Genomic DNA, 19,285 nt, shown 5'->3' with positions numbered 1-19,285 from the left:
CAGGAGAAATATGGTGGAAGAGCATAAGGAGAAGGGTCTATTAAAAATTTTATATTTAAAAAACTTAGGGGGGGGTGACGGTGTGGGGAGGCAGGGACAATGGCTCCGAGGTGGGGTGAGGACAATAGCTCGAGAGGGTGGGATCCCACTCAACCAACCAATTCAACTCGGGGCAAGAAATAGGAGGGGCCAGAACCCTCTCCGGCGGTCTCTGCTCTGTTCCACCCTCAGCCGCTAGCGGCGTCGGAACCCCGCCTGCAGTCTCCACTCTGTCTGCGTGTTCCGTGCCTGCCCTCCTCTCTCCCGCCCAGCTCTCCTGCAAACATGGGCCCTGTAGCCGCCGCCCCGCCTGTGAAGGTGAGTAAGAAGCACCATAGGGGCTGTAGCTTAAACTCCCAGAGAGAAGGAGAAGCCCAGCAGAGGATCTGAGATTGGGACCCCCGGGCGATCTCCCCATGCACCCCCGGGAGACTGACGTGAACTATCCTGGGAGGAGGGGAAACTAGACCCTCTATATCGCCTTCCGCGCTGGTGGACCGCGCGTGCTGAAGAAGCCGCCCTGCTTCGGGGCACCTCTGCAGCAGTCCACACCCAGGCCTGGACTCCTGGCCATGAGCCGCGGTCAGGCGTGGGCCCTTCGTATCCACCCTTTTGTTACGGATTGCAGTGAGTGTGGCCTGGGGTTTGGGGGGTGGGCGTGGGTTGGAGGGGGAGGATTTGTAGTTTTCAAGATCTAGAGCACCAAGGGGTCTTAGAGGTCATTTATTCTAGACCAGAGCTCCCATTCTACATTAAAAAAAAAAAAGCACCCCTGGTGGGGATCCGGTAAAATCTTACATATCTCTTGCCCTGCTGGACAAGTTACAGTTACTTCCTTCCTCCTTTTCTCTGCTCCTCTTTTCCGCCCACGTGGGTAGTCGCGTTCACATTTACTATGCAGTTGGCTGAATACGCGGGGGCACCCCCAGTTATCTGGCGTCCCACACAGACTTTTAGATTTGGGGAGCCCAGTGCCTTGCAGCTGCATGAAATCTGTGAAATATGATTTTTTATGCTTTTTTAAATGCTGTTTTTTTTTTTAAATTCTCTCAGTAAAGAGGCTTTTTGCATTAAAGTCTCTTCCTCTAGGCCAGATACTGCCTTGAGATAGTCTGGCTTAAAAGAGGTTTTGTCTGTTATTGGTGCGCACATTTATCACTTGCGTAACTGTGTTTTGTGTAGTGGGAAGTTTTGGCCTCAGAGAAGGTAACTGATCTTTGGCAGGAGTGCAAATGTCTTCCCAAGGGCTTTTAGACATTTATTCCTCTGATGGTATCATTAGAGAATGGAGAATTACGCTGCATATATTTTTAAATTTAAAAAAGTCATGTGGGATTCTGTTTATTATTAGCCAATAGCATAGTTAATGTCCTCCAACCGAAAATGACTTATCAGCACTTCATTCGAGAAAATGTTCTCTTTTTTTTCACAAGTGCTTAATTTTTTTTTTATTTCTATTCACTACAGCCAATCCATATACAGTGGTATTCCTTCCCTTCCATTTTACTCTCTGGAACCCCTTCCCCTCCCACTATATCCACATTTTTTTGCAGTCATGCACTGGCTCCCAGGTGTTCAACCTTCGTTTCCTAGGAATTCAGAACTTGGCTCTTCCTCTTACGGAAATCCCAGTCCTCATGGTTAGGTGGCCCCATAAACACATTGATTTCCCCTTTGAAAAACTGGGAACCCACTGTTTCCCTCAATTTTCATTCCCTGTACTTCCATTCTACCTCAGACACACTCAGGACTTGTCTCATCTATTCTTCATTTTACCATCACCATGATCCAGAATTTTGAAATTCCTTTCTCTGTACACCTTTCATATCCTTCCATTTCTCCAACTGCCTAAATTATTAGACCTATTTTTGTAGTCTGACACTCCTGACCACTCTTACCCCCCTTCTCAGTCTTCACCCTACAATTAACTAATTGGGCTATATTCAGACTATCCCAAAAGTCTTAGTGCAAGTTTAAGAGTTTTAAGCTCAAAACTTAAGTTTTAAGGGCTGTTACCCCAACCACCTACTTATTGTCTCCATACTTGCTTGAGTGCTGCTGAATTCACACTGGAAAAAGACACACAACAGTGCCCATTGGGTACACTACTAATTTATGTTTTCCAATCTCAGCTAGACCATCACTAGTGCAATACTTTTATCCCTTTATTATCTTTATCATTTTTCCCATAGCCATTCCAACCCCTATTTACTCAGCTTGGCATTGTGGATAGACTTGAAGTATATAATTATATGGTGCTAGACTTGAAGGCAGGAAGACCTGGATTCAAATCATACCTCTGCCTCTCTTACTACCTGTGTAACAATGAGCTAGTAGTTTTACCTTTTTGAGCCTCAGTGTCCTTATATTTAAATTGGGGGGGGGCGGATATCTCACAAATTTGTTGTGAGGTTAAAATGAGAGAATATGTGTAAATCACTACGCTCCCTTGAAAGTGCTGTATGAATGCTTCCCATACCAACCCCTTTCTCTCAGCACAATACCTCCATCTCTACTTTATTGAAAAAATAAAGGTCATTGGTCATAAGTTCCTTATTTTACACTTAAAAAAAACCAACTGTCATCTCATTCTTTATTCCTTTGCTTCAATTATTAATGAAGACATAGTCCTCTTTCTTAATTCCACATACCATTTACCTCTAGTGAGCAAGCTTTTCCTCTTATTTTGTCTTTAACTTCAATTTTTTGTGTTTATATTCTCAGCACCTAAGCAGTATTTGGTCCGTAGTAGATGCTTGTAAATGATCCTTCTTAATTTCTCCTCTCTGCTTGATCCTTCCCTGCTCTATGCAAACATACCCAGTTCTCCTTCCTTGACCTCTGAAGCTATCCTGTATCGCTTTCCCTTTCACTGCCAAACTTCCCCCAAAAGCCATCTGCTTGCATTTTATCACCAGCTGTTCATTTCTCAACCACTTAAAATCTGGTATCTGACCTCCACCTTTTAACTAATGTTCTCTCCAAGGATACCTATGATCTCTTAATTGCTCAGTCTGATGACCTTTTCCCAGTTCTCATCCTCAATGACTTCTCTGAAACTTTTGATGCTTTTAACCACTGCCTTCCTCCTGGATGGTTTTCTCCCTTGTTTTACATAGCAGTGCATTTTTCTATTTCTCCTACCTGTCAGATCCTTCTCAGTTTTCTTTGTTAGATCTCTCCATATCCCATTGTCTACGTCCTACTCCCAACCACAGGTTAAACCTGAAGACTATCCTAGGCCCCCTTTTCTATCTCTCTCTTACAGTTCTCTCATCACTTCCCATAAATTCATTTACTGTCAACCTAGTGATCTCATCAACTCTCCTGGATTTATTTATTTGCTGATAGTTTTCAAATCTTATCGAACTCAAACTTCTCTGCTGACCTCAAGGCTCATAACTCCCAACTACATGGGACACTTCAAACCAGATGTCCAGTAGATATGTTAAAACTCAACATGTCCAAAACTGAACTCATTTTCTTTCCTCCTAAACTCATCCCTCTTCCACCATATGATACTGCCATACCCCCAGTCTCAAAACCTACATGCCATCCTTGACTCCTCATATCTCCCTCCATATACCCTCCATGTTTAATCTTTTGCAAAGGCCTGTCAGTTTCTCCTTTGGAACATCTCAAATACACCCCCTTCTCTCTTCTGCCACTACTACCACTCTAGTGTAGACCCTCCCAGACCCTCTGTCTCCTAATGCCTGGACTATTATAATAGCCTGCTGGTGGGTCTGCTTGCCACAAATTTCATTCCCATTCTGGTCCATCCTCCAGTCAACTGCCAAAATAGTTTTTCTAAAGCTGTTTGAACTCGTCACCTCTCTCCCCACTAATTCATTGAACTTTAATGGCTCCCTATAACCTCCAGGATCAAATACAAAATCCTCTCTTTTTGGTCCAAAGCTCTTCAGATATTCCCCCATCCCCCACAATGTAGTAATAGTAATTAGAATAGTAATTCTATCCAGTGACACTGACCTCCTTGCTATTCCTTTCACAAGACAGTTCATCTCCACTGCCGTCTTCCATGCCTAGAACTGTCTCCCTTGTGTCTACAACTGTCTTCCTTCAAGTCCCAGCCAAAAGCTCAACTTTTAATGGAAACCTGCTGAACTCTCCTTAATACTAGGGCCTTCATTATTTGCTTATTGTTTCCTGATTGTGAGCTCCCTGAGGGCAGGGACTATTTTTTTGCCTTTCTTTGTATCCCCAATAAGCATTCATGAAGTGCCTGCTATGTGCTGTGTATTGCACTGTGTCCGGCATTAAGTAGATACTTAATAAATGCTTATCAGCTGAATGATTATCCTCATGCTGATAACTCCTGTCTCCTGGCCTCTAACCTGTGGATGGCTAGAGGCAAACAGAGCAGGAGAAGTTTAATTTAAAGTGAGAGAAAGGGCTTGCAAGCCAGGAGAGGATCTAGACACATATCGGGGCCGGCTCCTAGTGGGGGGACCAGAGGCAGTGTGGCAAAATCTCAGTACTTAGACCAGTGGCTTTGCAGTGAGCTGTAGCTCTGACAATGACAGGTAACAGCAACAGCGAGACAACTTTGATTCATAGCGGGGCTTTATGACCGGAACATGGGTACTTGTCCAGTGCTTATCAGAGCTTAGAGATACTCGGTGCTGGTCAAAGCAGTAGGATAATTGTGTGATTTTGCCAGAGTACAAAGGATTGTTCTTATGCCAAGCATAGGACACAGCTTGATTGCTGGGCCTTAGCTCTGGAAAACAGGGTGTCTCCCAATAGCCTGACACTCCCAAACCTAAATCTAGCCCCAGTTACCCTCCTTACTTCCATTCGGGAACTATTCTGGTCAGTAACTAAGATCAATGACTAATTGCTAGACCTTTCTACCTGGATGACCTAAAGGCATCTCAAATAAAAATATCCCGAACTGAATTTGGCTTCCCTCCATGAACCTATTATTCTTCAAAACTTCCTTATTTATTTTGAGGGCACTGTCATCTTTGACATCTCTAATCTAATCTTCCTTACAGCTGCCAAAATAATCATCCTAAACTATAGGTCTGACCATGTCTCTCTCCTTAAGAAACCTCACTGGTGTCCTCTTTTCTCTAGGATGAAATACAAACTCTCTCTCTGGCTCCCCAAATACTTTCGCATTCATATTTAACTCCCATTCAGGTATTTGATGTTCCAGGCAAATTGCCTAACATCTGTTTTCTAAATTTGGGATTCAATCTCCTGCTTTTTGGATCTTTGCCCAGACTGTCCCCCTCCTCCCGCCGTACCTGGGTTATACTACATTTTCACCCCCATCTCTTGGATCCTTAGCTTTCTTCAGAACTCAGCTCAGGGACCACCTCCTTTCCTGATTTCCTTACTGAAACAAATACTCTTTTTCTCCTCAGATTATCTTGTGCTTATGTGTTTACATATCTTTCCACCACCACCCCCCCCATAGACTGTAAGCTGCTTGAGGGCAGAAACTTTTTTCATTTTTGTTTTAGTATACTCGATCTAGTACAGTCCCTTGTACTTTACTAACTGAATCTTAGTCAATGACTTTATAAGTAATTGTCGTTGTTATTCAATCTTTTTGGTTGTGTCCGACTCTTTGTGATCTGATTTTAGGTTTTCTTGGCAAAGATACTGGAGTGGTTTGCCATTTCCTTCTCCAGTTCATTTTACAGATGAGGAAACTCAGGTAAACAGGGTTAAGTGACTTGCTCAGGGTCACACAGTTAATTAATATATACTTTGTAAGTACCGCTGACTAACCACTCTGCTTACTGATCATATATCTCTTCCTTGCTTTGCTGCAGCTAGGCAGCTAGGTGATAGAATGGATATAGCAAGGGGCCTAAAGTCAGGAAGACTCCGGTTCAATTCCCTGCTCAAATACTTAACTTTGTGATCCTTAGACAAGTCACTTAACCTTTGTCTGTCTCAGTTTCCTCAACTGAAAAATAAAGATAATAGGTTGTTTTGAGTAACAAATGAGATAATATTTGTAAAGTGCTTAGCACAGTGCCTGGCACATAGTAGGTATTTAATAAATGCTTATTTGCAAAGCAAATTGTATTGAAAGCTCTTTGTCTACATTATGGAAACTGGATGCTGCCTTTCCATCTCGGCTAGTCAGTTATACTAGTTCCCAGGATGAGCCATATAGCTCTAGTGTATAATTAACCAGGAATAGTTAGTAACTGTTTTTTTCTCAGTCTCACAGTTCACACTGCTGAGATTCTTGAGCCACATTAAGGTTAATTCTATTTCATTTTTTTTCCAATTATATGTAAAGACAATTTTTAACGTTCATTTTTTTAAAATTTTGAGTTGCAAATTTTTTTACCCTGTCCCCCACGATCCCCTTTTTAAGATGGTAAACAACTTGATATAGGCTATGTATTTGCAATCAAGTAAAACATATTTCCATATTAGTCATGTTGTGAAAAAAGATTCATGAAAACAAATTATGAAAGTGAAATTAGTATATACTTTGATCTCCATTCAGACTTTATCAGTTCTTTCTTTGGATGTGGATAACATTTTCAATCATGAGTACTTAGAAATTGCCTTAGATCATTTGTATTTCTGAGAAGAGCTAAGTCATTCATAGTTGATCATCATGCAGTATTCTCCTGGTTCTGCTCACTTTACTTTGTATCAGTTGATGTAAACCTTTCCAGGTTTCTCTGAAATCTGCCTGCTTATCATTTCTTGTAGCACAGTAGTATTCCATTACATTTATATACCACAACTTGTTGAGCCATTCCCCAATTGATAGGCATCTCTTCAGTTTCCAATTCTTTGCCAAAAACTTTAACCTTATTAATAATCATGGCTGTCAGAAGGATCAAACCTACTTGGCTTCTGTTGTGACTAACATTTAGAAACTTTAGATCACTTTTTAATGTGACTGTAGCAGCTTTGAAAAGGAATAATTTTCATAGATCTCATTTGACTGAGAGGCAGTCTGCCATAGTGGATAGAGACCAGCTGAAAGTCCCACCTCTGATGCATACTGGCTGTGTGACCCCAGGCAAGTCACTCTCAGTCCTCTAGAGACTTCTCTTAAGAGGAAGTTTCAGAGAAGGTGTTTATCTTAATGGAGAAGGTTTACTTGTTGGAATATTCCTCTATCAGTGAAATTGTAGGTTTAGTCCCTCTGCCTATTCTCATTCGGCTGCAGCTTTTGATGGACAAATAGGAAAATGGGCCTTCTTTTTTAGTAGTACTGTGATGCTACTGACATTGATGGAATTGGGTTGGGATTCAGCCACCAAAGTGATCTTCCTAAGGCAGGTCCACCTCTCTACTTAATAAACTCCAATTGCCCCCTATCACCTTCATGATCAAATATAAAATCCTCTGTTTGGCATTTAAAACCCTTCATAACCTAGCCCTTTCCTACCTTTCCAGGTATCCATCTTATTACTTTACGCTCCAACACATACTCTTTGATCCAGTGACACTGGCCTCTTTGCTGTTCCATGAGCAACACACTGAGTGTTTTTTTACAACTGTCCCACATGCTTCTTCCACCTTACCTGGCTTCCTTTAAGTCTCAACTAAAATCCCATCTTCTTCAGGAAGACTCCCTTTTAATTCCTAACCCCCTTTTAATTGTACTGCTTTCTTTAAGTTTTTTTTTCTCTTTTTATCTTGTATATAGCTTAGATGTATATAATTTTTTACATATTGTCTCCTCCATTGGACTGTGAGCTCTTTGAGGGTAAGGCCTATCTTTTGCCAATCTTTGTTTCCACAACACTTAGTACAGTGCAAGGAATATTGTATAAACAATAAATGTTTATTAGCTGACTGATTGGAAGATGAACTGGAGTAGGGAGAGACTTGAAACAGGGAGACAAAACAGCAGACTATTGCTGTAGTCTAGGTGTGAGGGTTTAAAGTATACACCAAGATGGTGGCAGTGTCAGAGGAGATAAGGGGGCACGTTCAAGAGATTATGAAGGTAAACTTGACAGGACTGTTTATCCTGTATGTAGTTTATTTGTTCATGTTTATTTGCTTGTTGTCTCTACCCTGTCATTAGATTGTGAGCTTCTTGAGAGCAGGTACTGTCTTTTCCCACTTTTTGTATCCCCAATGCTTAGCACAGTGCCTGGCACATAGTAGGTACTTAATAAATATTTATTAACTGACTGATTTGACTGCAGTTTGGATATTGGGGATGAGAAAGTGAGGAGACCAGGATGACACTTAAATATAGAGCCTGGATGACTGGGAAGATCATGGTGCTCTTGACAGTAGAGGAGAAGGTTGGAAAGGGGAAGATTTTTTTGTGAGGAAGATAATGAATTCCAGACATGTTGATTTTAAAATGTTTAGGGAATTCAGTTTGAGATGTTTCAGTTGAGATGAGCTATAAATGTGAGTCTAGAAATTATAGAGAGGTTAGGGCTGGATAAGTAGTTAAGAGAACCATAAGCAAAGGAAATGGCTGAATTGATGTTATTATACCTTATACATTGAAATTCATTTAAATGGAAATTACTTGAAAAGTTTTCTTGGTTGTATTGATGTTAAGCTTCTAATAAAACTTTTTTTTAAAAAGATAAACCTTTTCATAGAAAACGATTAGCTAAATAAACTAACATTTCAGTCAGCAGATATTAGTTGAGCACATTCTGTGTGCAAAAGTTTTGGAGGGGGGACCAGGCCCAGAGAGACAGTATAGTATAGTGGGATAGAGTGAGAAGTTTTGAGTCCTGAAGATTCTCACGCCAATCCTCCTTTGGCATATTAGACTTTCAGAACCTCAGGTTTCTGCATAATGGAGGAAATAGTACCTATGTCATCTGTCACTCGCACAGTAGAATCGTAAGGCTCAATTGGGAATGTATGTAAATTGTTTGGCAAGCGTAAAAGTGCAATAGAAATGTCATTTATTATAATTAGACTTGGAGACAAGTGATTCAGATTGTAATCCCAGTTCTACCTCTACTTTTACTTTGAAAGTCACTTTACCTGTCTTCACTTCATTTCTAAAATGACAGGGTTGGGCTAGATGATTTCTAAGGTTCCATCTAGCTCTAACAATCTTAATTCTACAAAGAAGATGTCCCTCCCCAGAGCTTATGTCTTCTAAGGCAAATAAGACACGAATTCAAAATAAACATTCCATGTGGTAAAATATAGTCAAGATATGAGGGTTACAAAGTGCCCTCTCTGTTCTACTAGAAAGTAAGCTTCTTGAAGGCAGGAACTGGGTTTTTGCTGTGTGCCCCCAGCACCTAGGATAGTGCTTGGCATGTTAACCCACTAAATGAATGACTTTAACAAGTTAAAGAAAGGCTGAGGAAAACACTAAACAATGCAGGTGAAGGGAGCAATATATAGCTCTATATGTAATGGGTTTGGCTTTCATTTTCTACTTAGTTAATATTTCTATGGCTTTTGAAAATGTTTTGATAACTTGAACTTCTTTACATGGTTTTAAATTGTACACTGAAGTACATTTTATTTAAGCTTCCAAGGCCGTGCCACAAGGTGGCACCAATGTGCAAGAAATAGCTGTGTCAGCCCTGAAGGGCAGACTACTGTAGCAGTCTGGTCATCCAGCAAAGCCACACAGAGTTTTAGTCAGTTTTAAAAACAGCTGGGTCTGATTAATTTTAATTTTCCATAATGCAGAAGCCATTGAGTTAAATTAGAACTGGTAGAATTTATGACTTCAGTCACAGATAGTAGAATATCAGACATGGAAGGGAACCTTGAAAAATGATGCAGTTCAGAAGTTCTTACCCTGGAGTCTGGAAAATGAGAGAGAGACAGAGACACACAGAGATTAAATATGTCACTAAATTGGTTTCCTTTGTAATCATACTTATTTTATTTCATATATTTAAAAACAATGTTCAGAGAAATTCATAAACTTCACCAGACTGATAGAGGGACCAGACCTTGACATCAAAAAAGTTAATAGCCTCATCTAGTCTAACCTCATCATTTTACTAATGAGAATTAAGTCCAGAGAAGTTAAGGTAGTTGCCTGAATTCATATAGTTCCTTAGTGAAAAGGCCAAGCCAACAGCCTCTGTAATTGGTCCTTCTGAAAAGTCTTTAGTTGATTCACTTTAGATATTCTTTATTTCTTCCATCATCATTTTTGTTGTGCAAGACTGGTACTGAGAGTTCTTTTTTTCCCCTATAAATATTAACTTTTTAAGTTAAAAAGTAATTCCACAAAATTCTAATGACACCCCCTTCCCCCGACCATAATCTGCTTTTAAAATGTTTTTAACCAAGGAAAGATTCTGGAGCTCTTCTTGGATCATTCTAAACCAGGTTATGGGTGCTAAAAATGAAATTAAAAAGACTTTTAGGCACAGTCCTGACGTCCAGGATATCTTAAAGGGCAAATTTGATGGTTCTCTTTTTGTTCTCCTTTTTCTTTTATATTTATCCCCATTTTATTTGCCTTTTAATGCTCTGCTCAAATCCCATCATGACAAGCTTTCCTCAACTTATTTCTGCTTCCTCTGATCTTGTATCCTTGTGCTGTGGGTTGCATTTAGTCCTCATACATTGTAGCAGCACTAAGTGCTTGGGGATGTTGTTTAATTGTACCCTGTGTTACAATCCTTCTCAATGAGGTCCATTTTCTTTTACAATCTGCGTCTATGACACTGTTGGCCACATGGTTCATGATCGTTATTTGTTGTATCAATCAATCCATCAGTATTTATTAAGTGCCTACTTATGGGCCAGGCACTGTGCTAATACACTCTGGAAGATTATAAAGTGCTTTGAGGAAATTTGAATATAAAGATAGATTTGATGGATTTTAAAGTCAAGTTATCAAAAATATTTTAGGAAAGATTTATTTGTTGAGGGGAAAACTTGGGAAGAGGATTGAACTGGGATACTTGAGACCTAGTTTGTAATTCTGAGCTTGCTATTAGCAGCAACACTTTGGGCAAGTCACCCCACCCCTCTGGATAGAAGTTTTCTCATGTGAAAAATGAAGGAATTGAATTCTGTCAAATTAACTTGGATTATGAATATGGGGTGGGGGTAGGGGGAAACTGACTGAGAAGACACCAGCAACCATTGGTCTGCATGTCTGCTTTCTCATTTATATGTATATATGTATGTATATGTGTATATATATCGTGTGTGTGTGTGTGTGTGTGTGTGTGAGAGAGAGAAGATGGGGCACAGTAGAAAGAGACCTGGATTTTAATTGGGAAGACCTGAGGCTACCTATAACAGTCACTGCCCATATGATTGGTGAACTGATGGAGCCTCAGTTTTCTCTTATAAAGGGGAGATAATAGCATCAGAATTACCTCCTACTATTGTGAGGAAAATACTTTCCAAACTTGAAAGGGCTATGTAAATGTGAGTTGTTGTTACCATTATTATAAAAATTGTTAGGAAGGTTATCTGTGCATCTATCAAGTTTATCCTTGATAAAAAAAAAAAAACCTGAGAAGGGAACACAAAGGTTTTTTACAGGTGATTTTTCTGAAGCATATGGCATTCTTTTTATCACACAGCTGACTGAGCTGAGAAGTAGAGAGAAAATAAGATAATACTCTTTGGTTTTTTTTAAAATTTCAAGAAAGTTTCTGAGTAATCAGGGTGTCTCATACAAACATCAAAATTATTCACAATTCCATGATATGTGTCTGTGTAGATCATTCTATTCAATGATCTGATTAATATTAACATTAACATAATGACTTTAGGAGACTGATGAAGTTTGCTTTTTGGCAGATAATTGACAGTTAAGAGGTGCAGAACATGACATTCAGACATGATCATGTGTTGAGTTGACTTCCTGTTCTATATTTATTTGTTATAGGGTTGGGGAGCTTATTTGGAGGGTATAAGTTTAGTGGGTAGTAATAGAGAGACACACCAGGAAGAAATGATAACATTAATAAATATTATAAAATGCACAAAAGAAAACAATGAAGTTCCGAAGGGGACACAAATAGCAATTTTATATACATTTAAATAAACTGTAGCAGACATAGCCTCACATTCAGTGCTTTTTTGATCTGTATATTGAAATGTTTTTGTTCACTGGTAATCTCATAATAAAAAGAAAGAAAGTTAAAATTGACATTAAGTGAGATCTTAATACATGTTCCCCCAAAACCTTCCCCAGTTAAGGGCTAAACAGAAGCAGGGCCTACATGTTTATCCAAAGTGTTCCCCAGTTAAGGGCTAAACAGAAGCAGGGCCTACCATTGATGGTGAGGTCCTCCAACGTCTCCCATTCATAAATGATATGATGCTGATTTCATTGAGTCTTAGAACACTACAAAGTGTTCTTGAGAAAAAATAAAGTATGGAAACTACATATTGGTCAAGTATGGCATGTAACTGGATGAGTAGTGTGTATTTGGGACAAATGCTTACAAGCGGAATAATGAACTAGTCCAGTCCCAGAGCTACAGGAGGCAATCAGGCTGATTGCGTTTGGGAAATCGTGCAGTGTTTCAGACTGCTGCCTGCTGCAAAAACCTACCTCCAACACCAATATTCTTCTGACAGTGTTTAATGGCTGTGAGTCATTGAACACCGCTGCTTCAAAAGAATTAAAACTTCAAATAACCCAAAGACAAGCAAGAAAAAGTGATAAGGTGGATGGAACATGAGCAGGTTATAGCATTTTGCCTGTGACTACTTCCTGTGTTCAGGAAGTGATAAGATACAAGGGTTTATGTGATCAGAAAAGGAAGTGGCCCAGTCATGTAACAATGAAAGAAAATGTATGTGGTATTTTCATACCACAATTTGAGGATGTATGAGTAAGACTCTCGTACCACTTGGAGTAGTATCCTCATCATTCCAAGATAATAAAGTGAAGGCCTCCTATACTTATTATGGCTCTTTACAGAAGATGTATGACAAAATAAGGAAAAGAATCAGGATGAGAAATCAATCCCTAAATATTTATTAGGTACCTGCTGTATGCTGAGTGCTATTTTAGGCACTGGGGAATGCAAAGATCAAACAAAGTATTGTCTTCAGGAATTTCTATTCTATTAGGGAAAATAACATGTATACCTGTAAGTGTATACATATACGTGTATGTATATACAAGGTAACTTCAGGGATGAGAGCAATTAGCAGTTGTAGGGAGGGAGTCATCAGTCAAGCTCTCATGTAGGAGGTATTTGAGGTGAGCTTTGAAGAAAGGTAAGGAATCTAGCAGAGTCAGAGATGAGAGAGTATTCCAGGCATAAAAGATAACTTATGCAAAGATACAGAGAAGGAAAATTATAATGTCAGGTGTGTGGGACTGCAATAGAACAGAATATTATTTTGCCATAACAAATGATGAAAAGGGATGGTTTCAGAGAAACCTGAGAGGACTTTTACAAACTGATACAGTGACGTGAGCAGAACCAGGAAAACAGTTCATATGACTGCAATATCATAAAGAAAAAGAACAGTGAAAGACTTAAAGGACTATTATCAATTCAGTGACCAGTTCCAACTCCAGAATACTGATGTATCATGCTTTCCATCTTTTTTGCATAAAGGTAGTAAGGGCAACTAGGTGGCACAGTGGATAGAGCCCCAGATGTGGAGTCAGGAAGACCTAAATTCAAATCCAGCCTCAGACACTTAGCTGCTGTGTGACCCCGAGTAAGTCATTTAACCCTGTTTGCCTCAGTTTCTTCATCTATAAAATGAGCTGGAGAAGGGAATGGCAAACCACTTCCATGTCTTTGCCAAGAAAACCCCAAATTGGGTCACGGAAGAGTTGGACACAACTGAAATCACTACAGTAGACTAGAGATGTTGAGCCACATATTTTCCAACCCATCCAATACTTGGGATTTGTTTTGCTTCACTGACTTATTCGTTACTGGGGGGAGGGTTCCCTTTTTTAAAGGGGGGAGATTGTTGAGGAGGAACAGTAGTGAAACTAAAAAAAAGGGAAGAAAAGAATGTCAATGAAACATTTAAAGAAACAGAAGAATAGAAGGAAGTTCTGAAGAGGACGCAGGCAATCTGGATAATGCTGGCGCTACCATGTTATAATTGTATTATTTTGAAAGAAAGAAAGAAGGAAAGAAAGAAGTTGTGGGTAGTTGTGAAGGGAAAGCTGAGCATACATAGCAGAAATTTACTTTATTGTAGACAATCTTTTTTTTTTAATTTCTTTGTATATTGAGACATTTGTGTTGATTAGTTTTTACAAAGTTCATAGTAAAAAAATCTTTTAAAAGGACTACTTTAATACCTTATGGATTCCATGCATACCTTATTTAATAGCATGGGAGATGGCCCTGGGTTCTTGATTTCAGTTGAATAGAAGCTCTGACAGGTTTTACAAAGCTGGAAGGTCTTTGAGCATAGGTCCTTTGCTTAGGACCAACATAGCAAAATTTGAAGAAGCTCATCACTGGAAGATTTTACCATAAAGTGGGTTTTGTTTGGGGGCAGGGGTTTGGAGGGGAGGGAGACAAGGCATAACAACTCAGATGGTCAGCTGAGACAGTCTATGCTCTACATCACAGGAGGATACACTGAAGTGACACTGAACCTTGAAGTATAAAAAATAGTGAGCTCTTAAGTAGATTAAGTAAGAGAACAAAACTATCCTAAGGTTTACTTTCTTAAGGGAATAAAAATTGCCCTCCTCCTAGTAATTTAAATATAGGATGTCTCATACTTCTTTAAACATTTAGATTTCCCCATTTCAATTCATTAAACCATTAGCAACAAATTCTGACTTAGCTGCTTTATTCCATATATAGTGTTGGGGCATTTTTTCCCCCAATAGTCACATTAAAAAAAAAAAGAAAAGGTAAGTGTACTTCAGCTATTATCTTCCTAAAAGTTTCAGTCCTTCCAATCCAGTTGAACTTCAGCAGTGTTTATAGAGAGAAAATGGCAGCTTACTCACAAGTTTAAAGGAAGGAAGGAAATAAGCATTTATTAAACAACTGCTATGTGCCAGGCACTGGGTGCTAAGTACCGGGGATACACATACGAGCAAAAAGAAAGATAGCTTCTGTCCTCGAGGAGCTTACATTCTAATAAGAGACAACACACAATAAAAGGGAACTGAAAACGAGGAGTGAGGGGGGTGAAGGGAGAGATGAAGGAAGAAGGCATGGTTTTGAAGTCAAGAATAGGAACAGGCCTGGAAGGAATGAAGACTTAACTTGGGGCTCTCCACGAAATGGAAGCCCCAGGATGAACTCAGCAAGAAGAGAAGGGGGGTGGGCCTTGAGAAGGCAACATGGGTAGAATGAGGAGTCCCTAAGCACTGAGGGAAGTCCTATGATGAGATAGCAGCAGAGGCATGGAAGTCTGGAAATCAATTAAAGGACTAAGAAGGGCAGTAAGGCTCTTCCTCAAAATAGAGGCCCTGGTAGGAACTCAACAATGGAAGAAGAGGACAGGCCTTGCAGAACGATCAAGGAATCACCAATTAATTATTTCTTTTCTTAAGACAGTATTATTAGGGACAAATCACATGCTTCTTTTTTTTCTTTTTTTTCTTAGATTGGGATTATTGGTGGAACTGGTCTGGATGATCCTGAAATTTTAGAAGGAAGAACTGAAAAATATGTTGACACACCATATGGCAAGGTTGATATCCTAAATCAAGTGTTGCTTATTTTTTCTCTTGGATGTTTTGATTTTTTTAAAGTGATGATTACATTTCCTTATAGAACCTTCATAATTATTTACCAAATTTATCGGTTTGTCCCCAAATATGGACCATGCCATTAAGTTGAGATGTTTCTGAAAGCAGAAAAAAATGTATATGCCTTAACAACTATACACCATATTCAGATTGTCCACAAGCTAGATTTGAGGAGAATGTATGGCTTGTATTTCAGAGTGTGAATATGGATGTACCAAAGTTTATATGCCAATGTAGCAATATCATTAGATTTTAGTTAACTTAATCATGTGTGGTGACAGCAAGTAATGAGCAAACAAAATTCCTAACAGAAATGTGAAAGAAACTAATACTTTTCCAGAGATATAAAGTTAGAATTATCATTGAATGAAAAGGAACTCAAAATAAACATGCACAGCTCAAAACCCAAACAAAACAAAAGTTTATTCTGATGAAATACTCCAGAACTAGAATAGATATTAGAATTGAAAGTCAAAACTTCCCAATTCTTGGGTTTACAGAGTAACTGTTATCATCTCCTTTGAACTGTGCAAAGCATATTAACTCCCATTATCAGTAACTCCCCAAACTTCTTTAACCTATAATACTTTAGGCAATAGACCTTACATAAAAAAAAAGTCTTCATTATTTTAAATAAGGAAGTTCAGATGTTACTGTTGGCAAAGTAAGATAAGGACTTAGATGTTGGCATCATAGGAATGCATAGCTTTTATTTCCCCAGAACATACAGAGAGAAGATAGGAAGTGGCAAATAATTGTCGAGAGACCCATCTCACTTAAGTGAAGGCAAAACTGAATTTAATCATGTTGAGTCATTTGTGTGATTAAAATAGTGGCATGATCATAGCATCAGCTCTAGAGCTGAAAAGGACCCCTAGACACCATCTAGTTCTACCCTCTTATATTGTGTTTTTAGGCCATTAGCAAAAAAGTCACAACTTTCCTTTTTCTAGATTTGTTGTTGTCATTACTCCATGCATTTTTTTTCTTCTTATCTCTCATGCTCAACATAAGGGTGAACCCTTGTGGGTTCTCTGAGCATATTTTGACAATTTTTAAAAATCATAACTTGAGCAGTTTTGAAGGATCTTTTTTCCCCTTACCAAAACCTAGTGGTTCTTGGTTAAGTACATTATTCGGTGTCTCGATTGGGTGGCTTAATTAGTTAGAACATGAGTCTAGAAGGAGCTGAGATTACTAGGTTGATACTCCACAGAAGCTGTCTCATTTGGTACTGAAGTACATGTACATGCCTTATAAGACTGAATGTACTCCAGCTCTAGCCAGTAGGCAAAAGAATTTAAACCATCGATCACAAAGATGATCAATGAAAAGACCATGAGTAGCCCGATTAAAATTCCTAGAAAACTCGAATCACCTGCTCACCTGACTAGTGTGAGGGCAGGAATATTTTGTTGTCATGGGTTGTGTCTTCTTGGGATGAATTATTTTCTTAAGAATCGTGATCATTTGATTTCTCACCAGTGTTTTATGTCCTTTTCTTTCTACATCATGTGCAGCCATCAGATGCCTTGATTTTGGGGAAGATAAAAAATGTTGACTGTGTGCTGCTGGCAAGGTAAGGAATCACAGATTTAGAGCTAGAAAAGACCTTAGAGGCCATGGAATCCAACCCTCTCCTTTTACAGATGATGAAACTGAGACCCAGAGAGGTTAAGTGATTTTTTTCCAAGGCAACAGTTAATGAAGTAGCAGCAACAATAGTTTGCAGAGATGGAATTTGAACCTAGGTTCTGTGGCTCCAAATCTGGTCAAATCCTTTTCATTGTACCACACTGCCTCCAGCTGTAACTTTAGGGTTTGTTTTATTTTAAGGAGGATTTGACCTTTTAAAAAATCTTTTTTGTCAAGGAGGGAAGTAATGATCTTGCCTTCTAAAGTATTATCAGTGTTTTCTTTTGAACCACAGCTAGATTTCAGATTAAAATTACCTCTCAATGTTGCCCAAAATCTTTTGCAGAATGGCAAATGTTATAATGTCACAGAGCTAGTGAAGCCATGGTCCTATGGCTTACTACCTTAAAATTAAAGATTTTCAAAATGAAGGCACTTAACTCTGGGACGCCAAAAATAAGCCTTGTTTTGTTTAGATTGAAAAATTGGTGATGAGCACTTTACTGAAAAGATCACTGAATGGAGTCAGAAGTGGATGGCTCCTCAGATTTCAGTTAAAAGAGCTGATTTCTTGTAGTCTCGCCCCTTTTGACTTTTCTGCCACAGAATGGTCAGTTTGGAAAGCATTTTTTGATTATTTAATCAGTGCCCTCTTTTGTGATATTGGTATATTCTGTTGGTGGTAGTTGAAGCTTAAACTCATGAATTGATGAGGGTTTTATTTCTCCTTCTCCCATTTTATGATTGTATAACTAGTTTGGATTGAGAAGGTTATTGGTTCCCCTGAAACCTTATTAATATTTTGTTTCTAAAACTAGACCAGAGCTGTCCTTGTTTATAGAACATGAATGTCTCAGCTGTGGGATTTATATACAGCTTTAGGCTCATTTGTTGTACTGAAGTCCTTTATTCTCACCCATCTACTATATGTTTTCCATTAGTCTGGCTTCCTTTTATTACAATTTTTTTTCTTTCAGTTACATAATAGGTATAAAATTTCTGTCTCCTCAAAGGAAAAAAAAAATGATATGGCCAAAAATGAGTCAAACTGCATTTCTGTAAAGGAACCACTTCCCTTAGTGGAATAAACCTATTTTAAAATTACCAGTGGGCCTGTGGTTTTATTTGAGTAAACCTATGTTCCTTTTGCCAGAGATTGAGTTTTGCATTTTTACACCATGAGAAATCACATGATGTAGTTTTTCTCTCTTTGAGTGTTAGTAATCAAGATGAATGCAAACTGGGTTTAAATTTATCAGATAGTCCTAAACAAGTGACTCTAATTGTATGCAGATTCTTTTACTTTTTCAAATACCATCCAAAATAAATGCTAGAAAGAAAAGCATATCAATAGAACATTTAAAAATGCAGAATCAAAAGAAGTTAAAGTGGTACAAACAAGGCGGTTTTGTTACTGCATCACTAAATGTATGATACACTTTAAAAATGTACAAGCCTTTTTTGTTCTTTGTATTTTGAAATAACTTGTGGTTGTTGGTAATTGAAAAGTTGATAGAAAATTTTTTAAAATAAATGCTAAATTTTATAGGCACTGTCATTAGCTAATTATAGATAGTCAATCATTCATGGTGCTTTTAAAAACAATTTGGCACATAAAAATTAAGTTGGGTTTGCAATAGTAGCATGCAAAAGAGATTTGGCTTTTGTTTTTTCTAATGGTGAGCACTTAAGGCTCTTTGTGATTCTTCCAACAGTCTGGCATAGTACCAAGGGCAGGATGTTAATGTCTGTTATGTGCAAGGGGGTGAATGTATTTCCTTTAGTAAAACACCCACTAGGCAAAAGTAGGATTGTTAGTACAGTTATCCCTTCCGCATCACAACTTTTCCCATCCTGGTTTCAGTATATCTAGGATCAGCATAAGAAATTAAATGGGAATTTGTAGGGAGTTTTGCGGAAGCTGCAGCTGACACATGAAGGCCAGTAGCCAACACAGATCCTATGACCGAA

At 38.8% G+C, this 19,285-nt stretch overlaps 1 protein-coding gene across 1 annotated transcript in view; it reads left to right on the top strand.

The window, feature by feature from the left end:
• Nucleotides 1-235: 235 nt before the first annotated feature.
• LOC118831978 (methylthioadenosine phosphorylase) overlaps nt 236-19,285 on the top strand; it is a 58,115-nt gene continuing 39,065 nt past the window's right edge. The window contains exons 1-3 of the mRNA XM_036739460.1: nt 236-357; nt 15,535-15,621; nt 17,200-17,258. Coding sequence (XP_036595355.1) covers nt 325-357; nt 15,535-15,621; nt 17,200-17,258 — 179 coding nt within the window. The 5' untranslated portion in view covers nt 236-324. The remainder of the gene's footprint in view (nt 358-15,534; nt 15,622-17,199; nt 17,259-19,285) is intronic.

This window comes from Trichosurus vulpecula, chromosome 9 (assembly GCF_011100635.1).
Source record: "Trichosurus vulpecula isolate mTriVul1 chromosome 9, mTriVul1.pri, whole genome shotgun sequence".
Classification (NCBI taxonomy): Eukaryota; Metazoa; Chordata; class Mammalia; order Diprotodontia; family Phalangeridae; genus Trichosurus; species Trichosurus vulpecula.
Note: the sequence above shows the minus strand (reverse complement) of the source record. Positions and strands in the feature narration are given on the sequence as shown.